Here is an 18,659-nt window from a genome sequence, read left to right on the forward strand (position 1 = left end):
AGGAAGCCTTCTTGGCCTCAAAAGACTTCCTGAGATCAGCCAAACACCCATTGTTCAAGAAACCCCGGAGATTCTAGACGATTGATAAACCCATCGGACAGAAACGATTACCATACTTAAACATCGATACTGTACTCAAAACATCAAAACAGAATGGTCAGAGTCAAATACTGTAAACAAAACATTAGCATTTGAATCATACAACGTGTCAAAGTTCGAGTATAACTGTAGCCCATTGCGGCAGGCTTTTAGAGTGCTTTTGGGACAGTGCTGTTTGTATGTCCTGATTGCACCTCCGCGACGTTAATAAAGCTGTACCGCTGTTGAACCTGACTCTGAGTCCGAAGTGGTCATGTTCGCCCACTAGCGCTAACAACTGGGGGCTCGTCCGGGATCGCGACCGTCGCTGGAACGCTGTCCCCTGGCAATGAGTAAATCTTTACTCATTTTATTAAATCCACGTAACATTCGCCTCCCAGTGTCTGAGCGGCGTTTCACGGCTGCCGCGATCTGAACCTGTGAACAGAGTCCGTTCGATAGCTGTACAGCGGTAAAGTAGTGTTTAAGTTCCTCTATGGGCGGGCGACCGGGATCGCGAACTGTGATTGATTGTGTTGTTTTTGCATTACGCTGACTCCCGACAACAAACCCGACCACAAACTGACTGCCCACTGAAGACCCGACAAAACATGTACTTGTAGTTATAAAGCCGGGGAGGACGTCCAAGGTTAGGGCCACTGGGATCGGACTCCGCGGAGTTCGGTACACGTCCGTGCGCTGCAAGTCGGGAGGACCTCTGCAGGTGCGAAAGATTGGGCCACTGGAGGGCAAATTCCGCAAGGAGTTTGCTACATGTCCAGACGCTAATAAGTCTGGAGCCTCTGTGAGTGCCTCGAACACTACAAGCAGGAGACCTCTGGCAGCGCGAAAAACTACTACACGCTGGGGAGACTGTGACCTGCGGTCAACTACACACCTGTCCGCACCCAGGTGAGGGTGGAGATAGGGAAACGGCGGGCCCCTGAGAGTCGACTTAGCGCGAAGAGTTGGTTAGGAGAAGCGGCCCTGGCCCCTGTAGTCGATAGTCTCTCCGTATGCTGCAGCCCCTGCAGAGAGGCTGTACAGAGCTCACCTGCCTCTGAGAGCGGTAATCTCCCCGCTACACGCAGGCCGGGTTCTGCGTGTTGCCACTGAAGGTTTAAATGTACTGACAGTGGGAACACCAAATCAGTAACCCAATCAGAGATACCCACACGAGTATCCGTGAGAAGCTCCAGGGTCTGGATTAGTATACCACTGGTCCTAGTTAAGAGACCCGACATGGATAGCAATGATACCACCTTCGAATGGGGACCAAAAGGGTCCCTCACCCACTATCTAGCAGGTAAAAACAAGAACCTAATTAAAAACATGATGAAGGCAGGGTGGAAGCCCCACGACCCGCTTGAAACCCAGCGAGAGTGGTGGGCAAAAGAGAAAAGGAACAAGGACGACAAGGCCCGGATCCTAATATTAAAGGCCCATGTCACCCTTGCAGGACGAGTTCACAATTACGTACAAGGCAAGCAGGAGCATGCCACACAGCGACAGCACGCCGCTGTGATGGCCGCTAACCCCGTGCTGCCAGCTCTGTCCGACTTCTCACGCGAACCTCCAAGTGAGGAGTGTTCCGACTGGGAATGTCTAGTGGACGAAACAGGTCCACTCTGCCCGACCGGGGGGAACATCCCATTGACCGCCAACCCTCCGCCCCAGAGCACCATGGCAGCTCCCATCAAAATTGAATACACCCCCGGGGGGCAAGGGGGAGACAGGCGAGGGCGACCCGCCCAGGCTCGGATAAAAATGACCTATGTATCTCTCACCCCGGGAGACACAATGAAACTACTAGACAAACTCCCGACCCTCCAGTCCAGACACAGCAACGCAATCTTCTGGCAAAAGCTCAAGGAGATGCAAATGTGTCACAATCTACACAATCGGGACATAGCAGGGCTCATAAGAGCCAAAATGCCAGAAAATTATTGGACCCGGCTCCAGGGAGAACACCAGAACGGGACCTGGTGCGCGAACCTGAACGAGAACCGCCGAGAGCAAGACCAAGCACTGGTGGATTTTAAAAATGATATCACCCAAACCATGGGGTGAATCCCCGTGAGCTGGAACGTAATCGTAGGGTTAGTGCAGGGGAAGGAGGAAGGAGCCCAGGAATACGGGCGATGAAAATTCGACGCTTTTATGGCCCATGGGGGAATGCCCGATGCAGATCGGCAGAACCCCGTGTTCCTCCAGTTATATAGGGATGGGCTGAGCTCAGCACACCAAGCAGTTCTAAACACCGGACTGGTGAACTTTAACACTTTTGATGAATTAGAAAACTGGGCCATTACTGTAGACAACCAACAAAGGAAGATCCAAAGCGCCAGGGTAGGGGTATCCGCCCTGGGAACCGACAGAGGGAGCTGCTACAGGTGTGGGAAACCTGGCCATTATAAAAAAGGCGCCCCATCCCTCCCATACATGCCGCAATTGCGGCAAATTTGGACATAATGAGTCAGTCTGTCATAGCAAGAAGTTCCCAAGGAGGGAGAGAACGCCCCCCCAGACACGACCAAACCCTGGCAAGCACCCCTGACACAAGGGAGGGCGAAGTCGTCCCCGATACCGCACACCTCAGCCACCAGCGGTTGCTGGACATTATACAGACCCTAACGGCACAAAAGACCACATGAATTGCGTCGGCCCCCACCCCGGGAGCCGACCCCCCGTATCTGGGTTAATGCATCGTTAGGGGACCGGTGGTGCAAGATATTAATAGATACGGGGGCCTCGATATCCCTCACCAATATGGCACTTCCTACAACCCACCGTTCCATTGTTGTGGATGGGGTAGGGCGAAATAGGACCACAGCCTATCAGAGCGAGGCAGTCCTACTCGAGATCGAGAACATTTTACTCCCAGTACACTTCTGGGTATGCCCAAACCAGGAGGGAACGATCCTGGGGATAGACCTGGGGGAGCTAGGGGCAGTGGTGGACACTTTTAATAAGCGCCTGTTGTGGACCGTGAAGAAGGGACATAAGAGTGGGGTCCAGGGATACTGGGTCCCCAATAACAATGTGGCTACGGTCCGTGCAGGAACCCATACCCACGCAACCCGGGATTGGAAAAGGGAGGGAGTAGTGGGGCTTCTATGTCAATCACTGCCCCAAGTCTGGGCGGCAGGAAAACAAGACTGCGGCCTCATAAGGATCCCTCCCCTACTCATACAAGGGCCGGTCCACACTCCCCACAAACAATACCCCATAAAGCCTGAGGCACTACAAGCCACTGAGGAAATTGTCCAGGTTTTGGTCGCCCAGGGTATCCTAAAACCCACAGTATCCAACACCAACTCCCAGATGTGGCCAGTCCGTAAGCCAGACGGAAGCTACCGACTGACTATAGACTACACTGCCCTAAATAAAGTAACGCCAAAGGAACATCCCATAGTCGCGAGTCCGTCCACCATTTTCAACGGACTATGACCTGAACACTGCATCTTCTCTGTGCTAGATGTAGCAAACGAATTCTGGTCCATCCGACTCCACACGGACTCCCAGACGAGGTTCGCCAATATACATGGACACACCTCCCCCAGGGGTTCCACAACAGCCCCAACATTTTCCACCGAGTTATGAGTGAAACCCTCGAAAAATGCGATCTGTTCCCCGATAGGAGCACCTTTCTCCAATATGTGGACGATATCCTCATCGGCTTCCACTAACCCCACGGGACACATAGGAGCCCTGTCCGTAATCCTGCGTGCCTTGCTGGCCGCGGGATTTAAAATCAACCCAACCAAGGCACAACTCGCACGACCCGAAGTCCGATATTTAGGGCACAATATAAGCCAGGGGAAGAAAACCCTCCCTTCCGATCGGAAGACCGCGATTGTAAATATGCCCAGTCCAAACACAGTCAAAGGGGTTCGCAGAGTTATGGGACTCTTTAACTACTGCTGGACTTTCATTGACCAGTTCGCATCCCTTGCTGAACCAATTCAGCGACTGGTCAAAGGAGGAAAACCAGGGGCAGAAACGATTGAGTGGGGACCCGAACAAGAGGCAGCGTACACCCACCTAAAATCGGAACTACTAGCAGACCCAGCCCTACGCCTGCCCAACATAACTAAACCCTTCCACCTCTTCTATGACTCAGAAGAGGGATTTTAAAGCTCCGTGGTAACCCAAGAATGCGGGGGCACCGTGCGGCCGGTAGCATACTACTCCACCCGACAGTCCCTGGTAGCCAAGGGACTGCACAAATGTGTGGCGGCTCTAGATTGCGCCGCCTGGGCGGTCAGGGTGTGCGAACCGGTCACCATGTCAGGCCAAATCATATTACACACGAAACACACCATTGTCCAGCTCCTGAATACAGGCCGACTCCGGACTGTTTCGGACGCCCGAAGAGCCAATTGGGAAGCGGTGCTCCTCCCCCGGGATCAGTCGATCCAGATGGTGCGAGACACCGGAAAGAACCCGGCAGAAGGATTCCTTTCAGAGGGGAGCCCACACCGCTGCCCGATTAACCCAGACGCTGAAGCGGAGGAAGGGATTAACGACCAACCCCTAGACAACCCCGACCTCACACTATATGTAGACGGGTCCCGAAGACAAGTAGAGGGACATTACCGCACAGGCTGGGCAGTAGTAGACCAAGAGGGGACACTGATAGCAAGGGACGCCATGAATGGGGATGCCTCCACCCAGGTGGCCGAACTCATAGCCCTCACGGAAGCCCTAAAAGCGGGAAGGGAAAAATGAGTGAACGTGTACACCGATAGCCAATATGCGTTCGGGGTGGTCCACGACTACATGATGGCCTGGAAAAGGCGCGGGTTCCTCACCGCAGGGGGGGACCGCATAAAACATGAGAATATAGTCCGAGACCTGGTAGCAGCGGCCAGGCTACCCTCAGAAGCAGCTGTAATTAAGATGAAAGCCCACCAGAGGGTGAGGACTGCAGAACAGAGGGGGAACCAGTTAGCAGGCACTGCCGCCAAGGCTGCAGCCGGGGAAGCCCTCCCGCAAATAGCTGTCATCACAACGCCACCCCTGGAACAGGTGGACATTTGCAAGCTTCAGGGCAATACAAACCCAGACAAAGTGACACAGTGGGAACAAGGATGGGGTGTGGCGCAGAGGGCACCAAGTAGCCGCCCCCTCATTTGTACACACCGAACTACTCCGACTCCACCACGAGCCGGACCACTCCGGCCGGGATGGGACCCTGGCTCGACTATCAGCCAATTGGTGGTGGCCAGGGATGGGGAGGGATGTAGCCAAACACTGCCAGCGCTGTATCATATGCGCCCAACATAACCCCGACCGACCCCTGAGAGTCAAATTGGCCCACCAACCCAGACCAAAGGGGCCCTGGGAGAACCTCCAGATCGACTTCATAGGCCCTCTACCCACTAGCCGTGGGAAGAAATACTGCCTAGTCCTCATTGATCAATTCACCCGCTGGGTAGAAGAATTCCCAACTCGGGATTGCGGAGCCACCACTGTAGCCCGCATATGAGATCATCCCAAGATGGGGAGTCCCACTACAACTGGACTCCGACCAGGGGACACACTTTACAGGCAAAATAAAGAAACAAGCTTGCAAAACCCTGGGAATCCAACAGCGATTCCATATCCCGTACCGCCCTCAGAGTTCTGGGATGGTCGAGCGAATGAACCGCACGCTCAAAAACGCAATCGCAAAGTCAATCACTGAGACAGGTCAGGGGTGGGTAGATGTCAGGAGGGGAGCTAGAAGAGTTGACTAGGATCAAGGAACTAATTGATGGGGTGGAGGATGCAGGGGTAAGGGGAATTACAAAATTAATGGTAGAGGAGAGGGTGCAAGTGAATGAAGGCGGTAATTTAGATAAGGGAGTAGAGGGAGAGGGTGTTCGCGACTCATCAAAGCGGGTCCAGATAAAAGCTGGAATAAGGACACTTTGCCTGAATGCACGAAGCATTCGGAACAAGGTAAATGAGTTGATGGTGCAAATCAGCACGAGTGGGTACGATCTAGTGGCCATTACAGAAACGTGGCTGAAAGGTGACCAGGACTGGGAGATGAATATCCAGGGGTATCAGGCGTTTAGGAAGAATAGACAGGAAGGAAAAGGTGGTGGGGTCGCGCTATTAATAAGAGATAATATCAGGGTAGTACTGAGGGATGACATAGGCTCTGAGGAACAAAACGTGGAATCATTATGGGTAGAGATGAGGAATAGTAGAGGGAGAAAGACACTAGTAGGTGTGGTATATAGGCCCCCAAATAATAATGTTGAGGTAGGGAGGGCTATAAACAAGCAGATAAGGGATGCGTGTAAAAACGGAACAGCAATAATCATGGGGGACTTCAACATGCACATTGACTGGCAGACTCAAGTCGGTAAGGGTGGAATGGAGGAAGAGTTCTTAGAATGCTGTCGGGATAGTTTCCTTGAACAGCATGTTACGGAACCGACGAGGGAACGAGCTATTTTGGATCTGGTATTGTGTAACGAGGTAGGTAGAATTAAGGATCTTATTGTGAAGGACCCTCTTGGGTCTAGTGACCACAATATGGTCGAATTTCTGATTCAGATGGAAGAGGAGAAAGTTTGGTCCCAAACCAGTGTCCTCTGTTTGAACAGAGGGAAATATGATAGGATGAGGGATGAATTGGCTAAGGTAGACTGGGAGAGCAGGCTGGCAGGTAGGATAGCTGAGGAACAGTGGAGGATTTTTAAGGAGATCCTTTTCAGTTCTCAGCAAAAATATATTCCAGCAAAAAACAAGGATTGTAAGAAAAGGGAGAACCAGCCGTGGATAACGAAGGAAATAAAGGAGAGTATTAAAATAAAAACAGCTGCGTACAGAGTGGCCAAAAATAGTGGAGAAACAAGTGATTGGGAAAAATTTAAGAAACAACAAAGAGAGACTAAGAAAGCGATAAAGAAAGGAAGGATAGACTATGAAGCTAGGCTAGCAATTAATATAAAAAATGATAGTAAAAGTTTTTATAAATATATAAAAAGGAATAGAGTGGCTAGAGTGAATGTTGGACCCTTGGAGGACGAGAGGGGGGAGTTAATAGTGGGAAATGAGGATATGGCTGAGTCTTTAAATAAGTTTTTTGTGTCGGTCTTCACGGTGGAGGACACAAATAGTTTGCCAAATATTAACGATAGAGGGTTGGCAGCAGGAGAAATACTTAATACAATTAATGTTACCAGAGAGGCAGTGCTGGGTAGACTAATGGGACTGAAGGTGGATAAGTCCCCGGGTCCGGATGGAATGCATCCCAGGGTATTGAAAGAAATGTCAGAGGTAATAGTGGATGCGTTAGTGATTATTTATCAAAACTCGTTGCATTCTGGGATAGTGCCGGTTGATTGGAAAACGGCTAATGTTACGCCGCTGTTTAAAAAAGGAAGGAGACAAAAGGCGGGTAACTATAGGCCGGTCAGCTTAACGTCTGTAGTAGGGAAAATGCTGGAATCCATTATTAAAGAGGAGATAGCAGGGCATCTGGATAGAAATGGTTCGATCAATCAGACGCAGCATGGATTCATGAGGGGAAAGTCGTGCTTGACGAACATGTTGGATTTTTATGAAGATGTGACTAGGGCGGTTGATGGAGGAGAACCGGTGGATGCGGTGTTTTTGGATTTCCAAAAGGCGTTTGATAAGGTGCCCCATAAAAGGCTACTGAAGAAGATTAGGGCACACGGAGTTGGGGGTAGTGTGTTAAAGTGGATTGGGGACTGGCTATCCGACAGGAAGCAAAGAGTCGGAATAAATGGGTGTTTTTCCGGTTGGAGGAAGGTAACTAGTGGCGTGCCGCAGGGATCGGTACTCGGGCCGCAACTATTTACCATTTATATAGATGATCTGGAGGAGGGGACGGAGTGTAGGGTAACGAAGTTTGCAGACGACACAAAGATAAGTGGAAAAGTGAATCGTGTGGAGGACGGAGAAGATCTGCAGAGAGATTTGGACAGGCTGAGTGAGTGGGCGAGGATATGGCAAATGGAGTATAACGTTGAGAAATGCGAGGTTATACACTTTGGAGGAAATAATAACAAATGGGATTACTATCTCAATGGAAACAAATTAAAACATGCTACCGTGCAAAGGGACCTGGGGGTCCTTGTGCATGAGACGCAAAAGCCCAGTCTGCAGGTACAACAGGTGATCAAGAAGGCAAATGGGATGTTGGCCTATATTGCGAAGGGGATAGAATATAAAAGCAGGGATGTCTTGATGCACCTGTACAGGGCATTGGTGAGGCCGCAGCTGGAATACTGTGTGCAGTATTGGTCCCCTTATATGAGGAAGGATATATTGGCATTGGAGGGAGTGCAGAGAAGGTTCACCAGGTTGATACCGGAGATGAGGGGTTTGGATTATGAGGAGAGGCTGAGGAGATTGGGTTTGTACTCGTTGGAGTTTAGAAGGATGAGGGGGGATCTTATGGAGACTTATAAGATAATGCGGGGGCTGGATAGGGTGGAGGCGGAGAGATTCTTTCCACTTAGTAAGGAAGTTAAAACTAGAGGACACAGCCTCAAAATAAAGGGGGGTCGGTTTAAGACAGAGTTGAGGAGGAACTTCTTCTCCCAGAGGGTGGTGAATCTCTGGAATTCTCTGCCCACTGAGGTGGTGGAGGCTACCTCGCTGAATATGTTTAAAGCGCGGATGGATGGATTCCTGATCGGTAAGGGAATTAAGGGTTATGGGGATCAGGCGGGTAAGTGGTACTGATCCACGTCAGATCAGCCATGATCTTATTGAATGGCGGGGCAGGCTCGAGGGGCTAGATGGCCTACTCCTGCTCCTATTTCTTATGTTCTTATGTCCTCCCCTGCATCTTGATACGCCTACGGGCCACCCCAGGTCGCACCATAGGACTCACACCATTCGAATTGATGACGGGGAGGGCAATGCGACTCCCAGAAAACATAGCTGTAGGAGGGGAAGAAATGGCACCCTTTCGGGATAGAATGAAGAGGTATGTGCAACAGTTAGACCACCAACTCAGAGAGTAGCACCACACAGCCAGAGACCAGCAAGTCATAAAGGACCAGGCTACGAAGCAGGATATCAGTCACACCACCACACTTCCCCGAGTCGGGGACAAAGTCCTAATCCGAGTTGCTCCCGACCAAACAGGATTTTCACCAAAATGGATAGGACCCCATGAGATCATCCTCACCAGCGACACATGTGCCTGTGTCGATATCAGGGGGAAGGGCTGCTGGAAACACTGGTCACACTTGAAGGTGTACCACCCCGGGGGGGAGACAGGACAGACCGACTGCGGGGACGAGGATAGTCCCACAATACAAAACGAGCCACGCATCAACCCCTAGCTAACCACCTTTGTCCACACAGCGGAGGTCGAGCTAACAACCTTCATTTCCAGCACAGAGGGGGCCGCGCGCCAACCATGGCTCTGATATATATATATATATATATGTATATAGATGTGTGTGCATGCTTAAAGCAAGTTAAAAATATAGTTACTACCGAGATCCTAATATCTGGCGGCCACCAGGTTTTGTGTACCCTCCCCACCCCACCCAGGACAATGTGGACCGCCTGGAGGATGATCCTCACTGCGACCTTCCTGGTGAGTGTCGCCCTTCCGGGGCTACACCACCTATCAATAATCCCATGGAATAATGTTCAACACATCCGAGGTGTTGTGCGTGCTGGCCGCACCATATCTCGAGGACAGTAGGACGCATTTCAATGCATGGCTGCAGGTCTGTCCAGGCATTGATGTGATCTGCCTCACCTGCAAACTAGATATGCACCAAGCATGCATCCAACGGTCGGACTCTCTGAGTAACACTGGCTGCACCTTCGGGACCATCTGCGCCCTCCCTGAAGATCCACAGACCCCACTACAAAGTGACATTCTTAAACCGGACATTGACATTTGCGGATATTATGGACTAGCTGAGGCTCCTGCAGTCTCTCTATATGTATGTTTTACGCTTCCTACAACGTGGGCCCCCACGACCACAGCACCCGAAATCTTACCCTGCCCCTTGGAGAGCAGGGGGCCGGGGGGAGGACTGGTGCTGTGGAACGAGGGGGAAATTGTGTACGACAGTGTAAGACACGAGGTCATGCCTGTTCTGATCGATATCTCAGGAATCCAGCTGCCAGGATACTGTTCAGAACAGACACAAAATATGTATCAGATGCTGGGTAGGGAAACCATAAAGCGGGCCATAGATGCAATGGGAGCAACACACAATAGAGACAACACACACACACACACAGAAACAAAAGGGACATAGTCAACGACATCTTCACAGGAATAAACACAGGATCCACAGTGGTCAACTCTATTGACATTCAGAGCCTCAATGATAAGATCGAACAATTAAAGGGGGTGATGAAAGATTTCCTGCAGCGGTCACTAGACCAACAGGCCGAGCAGGCTCGTTGAGGGGAGGAGGGCGCCCATATCCAACTAGATGGGATCACAATATTGGAAGCGCAGGCCCGTACCATTAACCGCCTCATAGATAGAGAGAGAGAGAACACGGCCCGGGTACAACAGGGACAGCTGTGCCATGTGTATGGTCTGTGGATGATAGCCCAAATTCGACGTAATTTGGACCAGGTACATAGGGGGGAGGTGCCCGACTGGATTGACAGCGCCCAGCTAGCACAACTCGCAGATCAGAAAGGGGTGCTGGATAACCGGACCCTGAAAGGAATGACGCGGGTGTATCCAGTAATCCCCGACTGCGAGGTTAGCGAGGGCACAGGAGTAGGGATGGTCCTATTGATTCCGATAGTTACACCAGACTCGGGACCATTCCCTATCTTCCAGATCGAGAACATTGGTGTTGTCAGGGGCAATACCTCCCTCCGCTATCACCTAACCGAAGTCACGGCCATCTCAAGGCATGGCGTGATGTCCAGCGCCTCCCTCTCGGGATGCAAACAAAGGGGAGAGATAACCATTTGCCCTCACCCACTGGGACAAGGAGAGGCAGCTGAATGTGGGTTTAATCAAACACAGGGCTGTACTCCAGAAATCATACCGACAGATCCACACTTTGCCCGGGCAGGATATGGAGGACAAGGCAGGTACTGCGTAGCCACAACAAAGACATCCTTTGTATATAACGGGCTGACATGTCCGATCCCCAGCCCAAACTTTTGCTTCACCCCTCGCAGACCAGTCACCATTGGCCAGGCCCACATCACCAACATTGGAAGTAGGCAGACTCTGACACTTAATGCCACGGACCCACTGAGAGATGACCTCAAATACTACCGAGAGCCAGAACAGGCTCCCATCCCACACCTAGCCGAAGTGCTGAGGGAGCTCCGCCTCAAAGTGGGACACTCCGTTCGGCTGTACCACCAATTACAGTCACACATCAAAACCCTAGAGCACGACACAGAGTCAGCCCTCCAAAGCCAAACATGGGCACAGAGGGTATGGGACTGGGGCCTAAACGTGGACATTCACCGCTGGATCCGGATAATCTCACATGTACTAGTCACTATCCAACTTATACTCGCAATATCTTGGGGAATAGTGACGTGTTATACATACCACCAACACAAGAAAACCAAAGCACGAAGAAAACTATTCAGAACGATTGGCGAGGTGGGGCGACTGACAAATCGAGAGGATTTCTCCCGCGCACACCTTATCTGACAAACCTCGGGGCTCCCCTAAACTGCATGACTGCAGCGTGCAAATGCAGGGAGCACCAGACACAAAATATGTTAAAGGGGAAAATCGGTCTGAGGGAGGCGAGACAAGTCCACTCCCGACTGACAAGTGGGAACTGTTAGCGGACAACAAATTTATGAAGTTACGAATATAATATGAAACAGGCCAAACTGCACTCAGAACCCCTCCATTAAAGATTAAAAGGGACAGATCCAGACAACCAGGCAAAAGGCATGCTTTTAAAATGCAAACAAGGTCTAACACACAAAAGGGAGCCAGACAGGGTGGCATCAAAGGAAACTAAATTAAAAGTACACCCTCATCTAATCAAATCAGCACCACTGACCTAACAAGGTGATATCAGGAAGCCTCCATGGAAACACCTAAGGAGAGGATTAACATAACTAAGGAAGCCTTCTTGGCCTCAAAAGACTTCCTGAGATCAGCCAAACACCCATTGTTCAAGAAACCCCGGAGATTGGTCACAGAAGACAGAGGGTGGTAGTGGAAGGGTCTTTTTCCGGCTGGATGCCTGTGACTAGTGGTGTTCACAGTAAGAAGTTTAACAACACCAGGTTAAAGTCCAACAGGTTTATTTGGTAGCAAAAGCCACACAAGCTTTCGAAGCTCTAAGCCCCTTCTTCAGGTGAGTGGGAATTCTGTTCACAAACAGAGTTTATAAAGACACAGACTCAATTTACATGAATAATGGTTGGAATGCGAATGCTTACAACTAATCAAGTCTTTAAGAAACAAAACAATGGGAGTGGAGAGAGCATCAAGACAGGCTAAAAAGATGTGTATTGTCTCCAGACAAGACAGCCAGTGAAACTCTGCAGGTCCACGCAACTGTGGGCGTTACAAATAGTGTGACATGAACCCAATATCCCAGTTGAGGCCGTCCGCGTGTGTGCGGAACTTGGCGGTCACGGGCATTCGGCCTCTGATATTCGGATAAGCGTTCTCCAAGGTGGCCTTCGCGACACACGACAGCGCAGAGTCGCTGAGCAGAAACTGATAGCCAAGTTCCGCACACACGCGGACGGCCTCAACCGGGATATTGGGTTCATGTCACACTATTTGTAACTCCCACAGTTGCGTGGACCTGCAGAGTTTCACTGGCCGTCTTGTCTGGAGACAATACACATCTTTTTAGCCTGTCTTGATGCTCTCTCCACTCCCATTGTTTTGTTTCTTAAAGACTTGATTAGTTGTAAGCATTCGCATTCCAACCATTATTCATGTAAATTGAGTCTGTGTCTTTATAAACTCTGTTTGTGAACAGAATTCCCACTCACCTGAAGAAGGGGCTTAGAGCTTCGAAAGCTTGTGTGGCTTTTGCTACCAAATAAACCTGTTGGACTTTAACCTGGTGTTGTTAAACTTCTTACTGTGTTTACCCCAGTCCAACGCCGGCATCTCCACATCATGACTAGTGGTGTTCCGCAGGGCTCTGTATTGGGACCTCTGCTATTTGTGATTTATATAAACGATCTGGAAGAAGGTGTAACTGGGGTGATCAGTAAGTTTGCGGACGACACGAAAATGGCTGGACTTGCAGATAGTGAGGAACATTGTCAGAGGCTGCAGAAGGATATAGATAGGCTGGAAATTTGGGCAAAGAAATGGCAGATGGAGTTCAATCTAGATAAATACGAAGTGATGCATTTTGGTAGAACTAACGTAGGGAGGAGCTATACAATAAATGGCAGAACCATAAAGGGTGTAGATACGCAGAGGGACCTGGGTGTGCAAGTCCACAGATCCTTGAAGGTGACGGCACAGGTGGAGAAGGTAGTGAAGAAGGCATATGGCATGCTTGCCTTTATAGGACGGGGCATAGAGTATAAAATTTGGGGTCTGATGTTGCGGTTGTATAGAACGTTGGTTCGGCCGCATTTGGAATACTGTGCCCAGTTATGGTTGCCACACTACCGGAAGGACGTGGAGGCTTTAGAGAGAGTGCAGAGGAGGTTTACCAGGATGTTGCCTGGTTTGGAAGGGCTTAGTTATGAGGAGAGATTGAGTGAACTGGGGTTGTTCTCACTGGAAAGATGGAGGATGAGGGGTGACCTAATAGAGGTGTATAAAATTATGAAAGGCATAGATAGGGTGAACGGTGGGAAGCTTTTTCCCAGGTCGGTGGTGACGTTCACGAGGGGTCATAGGTTCAAGGTGAGGTGGGGGGAGGTTTAACACGGATATCAGAAGGACATATTTTACACAGAGGGTGGTGGGGGCCTGGAATGCGCTGCCGGGCAAGGTGGTGGAGGTGGACACACTGGGAACGTTTAAGACTTATCTAGATAGCCACATGAACGGAGTGGGAATGGATGGATACAAAAAAATGGTCTAGTTTGGACCAGGGAGCGACGCGGGCTTGGAGGGCCGAAGGGCCTGTTCCTGTGCTGTATGTTCTTTGTTCTTTGTATTCTAGACCATTGATAAACCCATCAGACAGAAACGATTACCATACCTAAACATTGATACTGTACTTAAAACATCAAAACAGAATGGTCAGAGTCAAATACTGTAAACAAAACATTAACATTTGAATCATACAACGTTCGAGTATAACTGTAGCCCATTGCGGCAGGCTTTCAGAGTGCTTTCGGGACAGTGCTGTTTGTATGTCCTGATTGCACCTCCATCGACGTTAATAAAGTTGTACCGCTGTTGAACCTGACTCTGAGTCCGAAGTGGTCGTGTTCGCCCACTCACTAAGACTGTTTGATCAGCTGTTTCTGCCTTGTCCATTCTTTCCACTAGCCCACCAGGCCAATTTTCCCCTAAAGTTCCTCTGTGCGCTAGCTGTAAACTTGTATCTTCCTCTAGTTTTTCTCTGCCTCTGCTCATGCACGCCCTCACTGACCCAGCTTGTCCATGAGACCCACCCCATGTTAGCTGATTATTGTAAATGGTTCTCTTGTCCCTCTCGCTTTTAAATCTTCTGAAACCAACCCTTGAACCCATTTCCTTGCAGACTACTCCACGTTCACCTACCACCCCTGCGCTTGCTAACTTTTATATTGGCTTCTGGTTGGGCACCATCTTGTTTTAATCTCCTTATGGCTTGATGTCATTTTTTAAAATTTAAAATGTTCCTATGAAGCATTACGTTAATGGTTATTGTATAAGTCAAAGTTGGCGGTGCTGTCATACCCTTGAACTTGATGCAGAACCAGATAAATACCCTGAAGAAAAGAGAGAGATTAAAGGATGCAAAAATAGGCAAAATTTGAGACAAAAAATTAAGAACAGAAGTTGGGTGGAGCGGTGCAGATGCTAGTGCAGTAAATATAGTGCCATAAGAAGGAGATGGACAAAGACATTTGACAGAGATCTGCAGTTTGAGGGGGGGAAAAAAAGTCACAATTATAGGATGATATATAATTTGTCCTTTAACACTTCCATTTAGGTCAAGTGTGATACGTTGTTACATACTGTAACTCTACTGTCATTACAAGCCTACATACTCGATCATTGACTCCATCACATAGTGTCATAGAGATATACAACACAGCACAGAAACAGGCCCTTTGGCCCAACTCATCCATGCTAACCCAGTTTCCTCAATTGAACTAGTTCCATTTGGCCCACCCATGTACCCGTCCAGGTGTCTTTTAAAATGTTGTAATTGTACCTGTCTCTACCACCCCCTCTGGCAACTCATTCCATATACGTACCACCCTCTGTGTGGAAAACGTTGCCCCTCAGGTGCCCTTTAGATCTGACATGATGTCCATTGGTGTTAAAAGTATGATCTTCACGGAACAACATCTCCAATCGATTGACATCACAAAAACTGTGCTTATGTTGGGGGGGAGGGAAAGCACTGCATCCAAAATAATCATAGAATCCCGACCATGCAGAAGCAGGTCGTTCAGCCCTTTGAGTCTGCGCTGACCACAATCCCACCCCAGGCCCTATTCCCACAACCCCTCACATTCATCCTACTAATCCCCGTGGCAGTCAACCTAATCCACAAATCTTTGGACTGTGGGAGGAAACCAGAGCACCCAGAGTAAACCCATGCAGACATGGGGAGAACGTGCAAACTCAGTGACCAGAGACTGGAATTTAACCTGGGTCCCTGGCACCGTGAGGAAGCAGTGCTAACCCGCTGTGCCACCCATGTAAAAAAGAAATGTATTGAAACTAAAGGAAGCGGTATTTAATGTTTTGGCTTCTGCCCAGCTGGTTTGCAGCACCTGCCCTCAATTTTCTACTCTTCATAGCACTCCTATAACAATGAGCATTTGTATGAGCTGTCTTTCTGAAAAATGAAACTGTTACAAAGGTTTTTGATTAAAATCCTGTCAGTTCATCTCTTTTGGTGTTTAGTAACTACCCAAGCCCCTTAGTATACAAGAGATGGAAAAATTCCTTTTCATAGTGGCATTATTATATTTTCCACAAAAACTGCACTTCTTGTGTCTTCCCATGTTTGTCTTCATTCCAGTTGTGTGGATTGATTGTTTAAAAATGCATTTAAAACAAAATGATAGAAAAAAGAATTGTGCGCAGTAATTCTTGCAGCTGTCATATTTATTTAATGCACCAAATATCCATTATGGCGCCTTTTTCAGTGAGATTACAAAGTAATATTTCATTATTGGCAGTTTGAGTTTGTTGCACGAATCAGTGTTTGTGCAACAGCCAGGATAAGTTACTGTCTCCTGTGTTCCCTTGTCTCGTTATTTATTGACCTGGGTGGCACACTGGCAGGTGGCATAGTGGTTATCACTGCTGCCTCACAGCACCAGGGACTTGGGTTCAATTCCAGCCTCGGGTGACTGTCTGTGTGGAAGCTGCACGTCCTTCCCGTGTCTGCGTGGGTTTCCTCCGGGTGCTCCGGTTTCCTCCCACACTCCAAAAGACGTGTTATTAGGTGCATTGGCCGTGCTAAATTTTCCCTCCGTGTACCCAAACAGGTACTGGAGTGTGGCGACTAGGGGATTTTCACACCAACTTCATTGCAGTGTTAATGTAAGCCTACTTGTGCCAAATAAATAAACTTTATTTTCCAGACCATATACAAATTTCATTCCCTTATCTTTTAGTTCAGGTTGATGGAAATACTGTGTGGAGTGGCTTGGTCTGGGACCAGAACTATTTCCAATTTGTATAAACAAACTGGATGCAGAAACTCGATGGAAAACGATCATGTATAAATAATAGCAAAATTAAGAGATCAAGTAGAATCTCAAGAGGCAGATCAGAAATGGCAAAGAACTGAACAAAATATGTAAGTGTGCAGAGCAAACGTAGCTGAAATTTAATGTGGAGTATCTATAGTAGGACATATGGGGAGGGAAACCATACAACTCAGGTAACAGAGACGTTGCAAGGAGCTTTGACAGATTCAAAGCTATAGGTGCCCATCTATAGCAGGGCAGTAATCAGTGAGGTGAATAGGATATTGAACTACGTAGCTAAATAGTAGTCAGGAAGTCATGATGCAACCTTCTAATCCTCTCCTCAGACACCATAGTTAGTGCTGCGTATGGTTTCATGGTCATCAGCCGACCTTAGTTCCAGAGGCTGAGGGGCGATCTGATACAAGTTTATAAGATTATGAGAGGTATAGATAGGGTGAAGAGTTGGAAGCTTTTTCCCAGGACAGAAATGGCAATTACAAGGGGGCACAAGTTCAAGATAAAGGTTCAGTAGAGATATAAAGGGGAAGTTTTTTTACACAGAGGGTGATCAGAGTCTGGAATACACTGACAAGTGACATGGTTGAGGCAGTTATGTTAGCCACATTTAAGACTTAGCTTGATAGACATATGAATAAACGGGGAATAGAGGGATATAAGTGGTTGTCTAGATAGGTAAACGTGAGTGGCACATGCTTGGAGGGCCGAAGTGTCTGTTCCTGCGTTGTACTGTTCTTTGTTCTTTGTTTAGAACACTAAGAAATGAGAGATTCAAGCTCTGGCAACAGTCAAGAACGAAATTATTGGCCCAAATGTTGTAGTCAGCAGAGAGTGAACTACACTTGCTCATCTCAAAAAGCTGCTGCAACATTTCAGTGGACTACTGAGCGCAGACCTCTTTTCTGACAGCAGTTTGAAATGGCTGTCACTACAGGGGACCTGTGACATCTGCCAACAGGGCATTCAGCAAGGAGGCTGATCAACCAATCAGATTGACCAATCCTCACAGATGGCAAAGCAGGAATTTTTAAAACAGGAAATACCAATTCCACTTACAGAAAGCACAATAAAGTATTTGGACATATTCAGGGGAATAAAGGTGAAACTTAAATAGAAAAGTGCAAACTTTCAAAAGCTCTGTGAATAATTTTCTTGGAGAAAGACAGTCAGGCCCTGGGAGATTGTTCATGAGCAGTTATGATTGACTACGCAGTTTAAAAACTTAATTACTCCTGATTGAGATTTCATTGATCTTTGGTGAGATAATAGCAAGTAATTGGTTTAAGTTGATGCCTTAACAGTGATTTCTGTTTTGATTCCATCAACCAAGTCTGTAACTGCACAACCTGCATACTATTTTTCTAAGTCAATTATGTAAAGGCAAGTTATCTTTAAATATTGCTTGGCTGCATGAAGAGTTCAGCTGAGCTGCTGTTGGACCATGTGTTATATGTAATATGTGACATGAGTTAACTTATTTTCCCTGTGGAGTGTGACCTGTGTTTGTATCTTCTTTCTGCCCAGGAGAAGCTAATGGCAATAAATACTGCTCTGACGAACGAGTATGAGTGCCGCAGAAGGATGTTGATCAAGCGTTTAGATGTAACCATCCAGTCATTCGGGTGGTCGGACAAAGCTAAGGTGGGAGTCAAAGGCCGAGGACAAAGAACACCATTAACCTTGGAGAAGCTCATTGTTTTTGCAGCTTACCTCCCAAACCCTGATTGAATCCGACTGCATTCCAACTCTCAAAATTGAGT

At 48.4% G+C, this 18,659-nt stretch overlaps 1 protein-coding gene across 1 annotated transcript in view; it reads left to right on the top strand.

Annotated features, from left to right (window-relative positions):
- Positions 1-18,659, top strand: part of fam98b (family with sequence similarity 98 member B) — a 48,385-nt gene that overhangs the window by 19,289 nt on the left and 10,437 nt on the right. The window contains exon 5 of the mRNA XM_078233305.1: positions 18,424-18,540. Within this exon, the coding sequence (XP_078089431.1) occupies positions 18,424-18,540 (117 nt within the window). The remainder of the gene's footprint in view (positions 1-18,423; positions 18,541-18,659) is intronic.

The sequence above is a fragment of the Mustelus asterias genome, chromosome 18, assembly GCF_964213995.1.
Source record: "Mustelus asterias chromosome 18, sMusAst1.hap1.1, whole genome shotgun sequence".
NCBI lineage: Eukaryota > Metazoa > Chordata > Chondrichthyes > Carcharhiniformes > Triakidae > Mustelus > Mustelus asterias.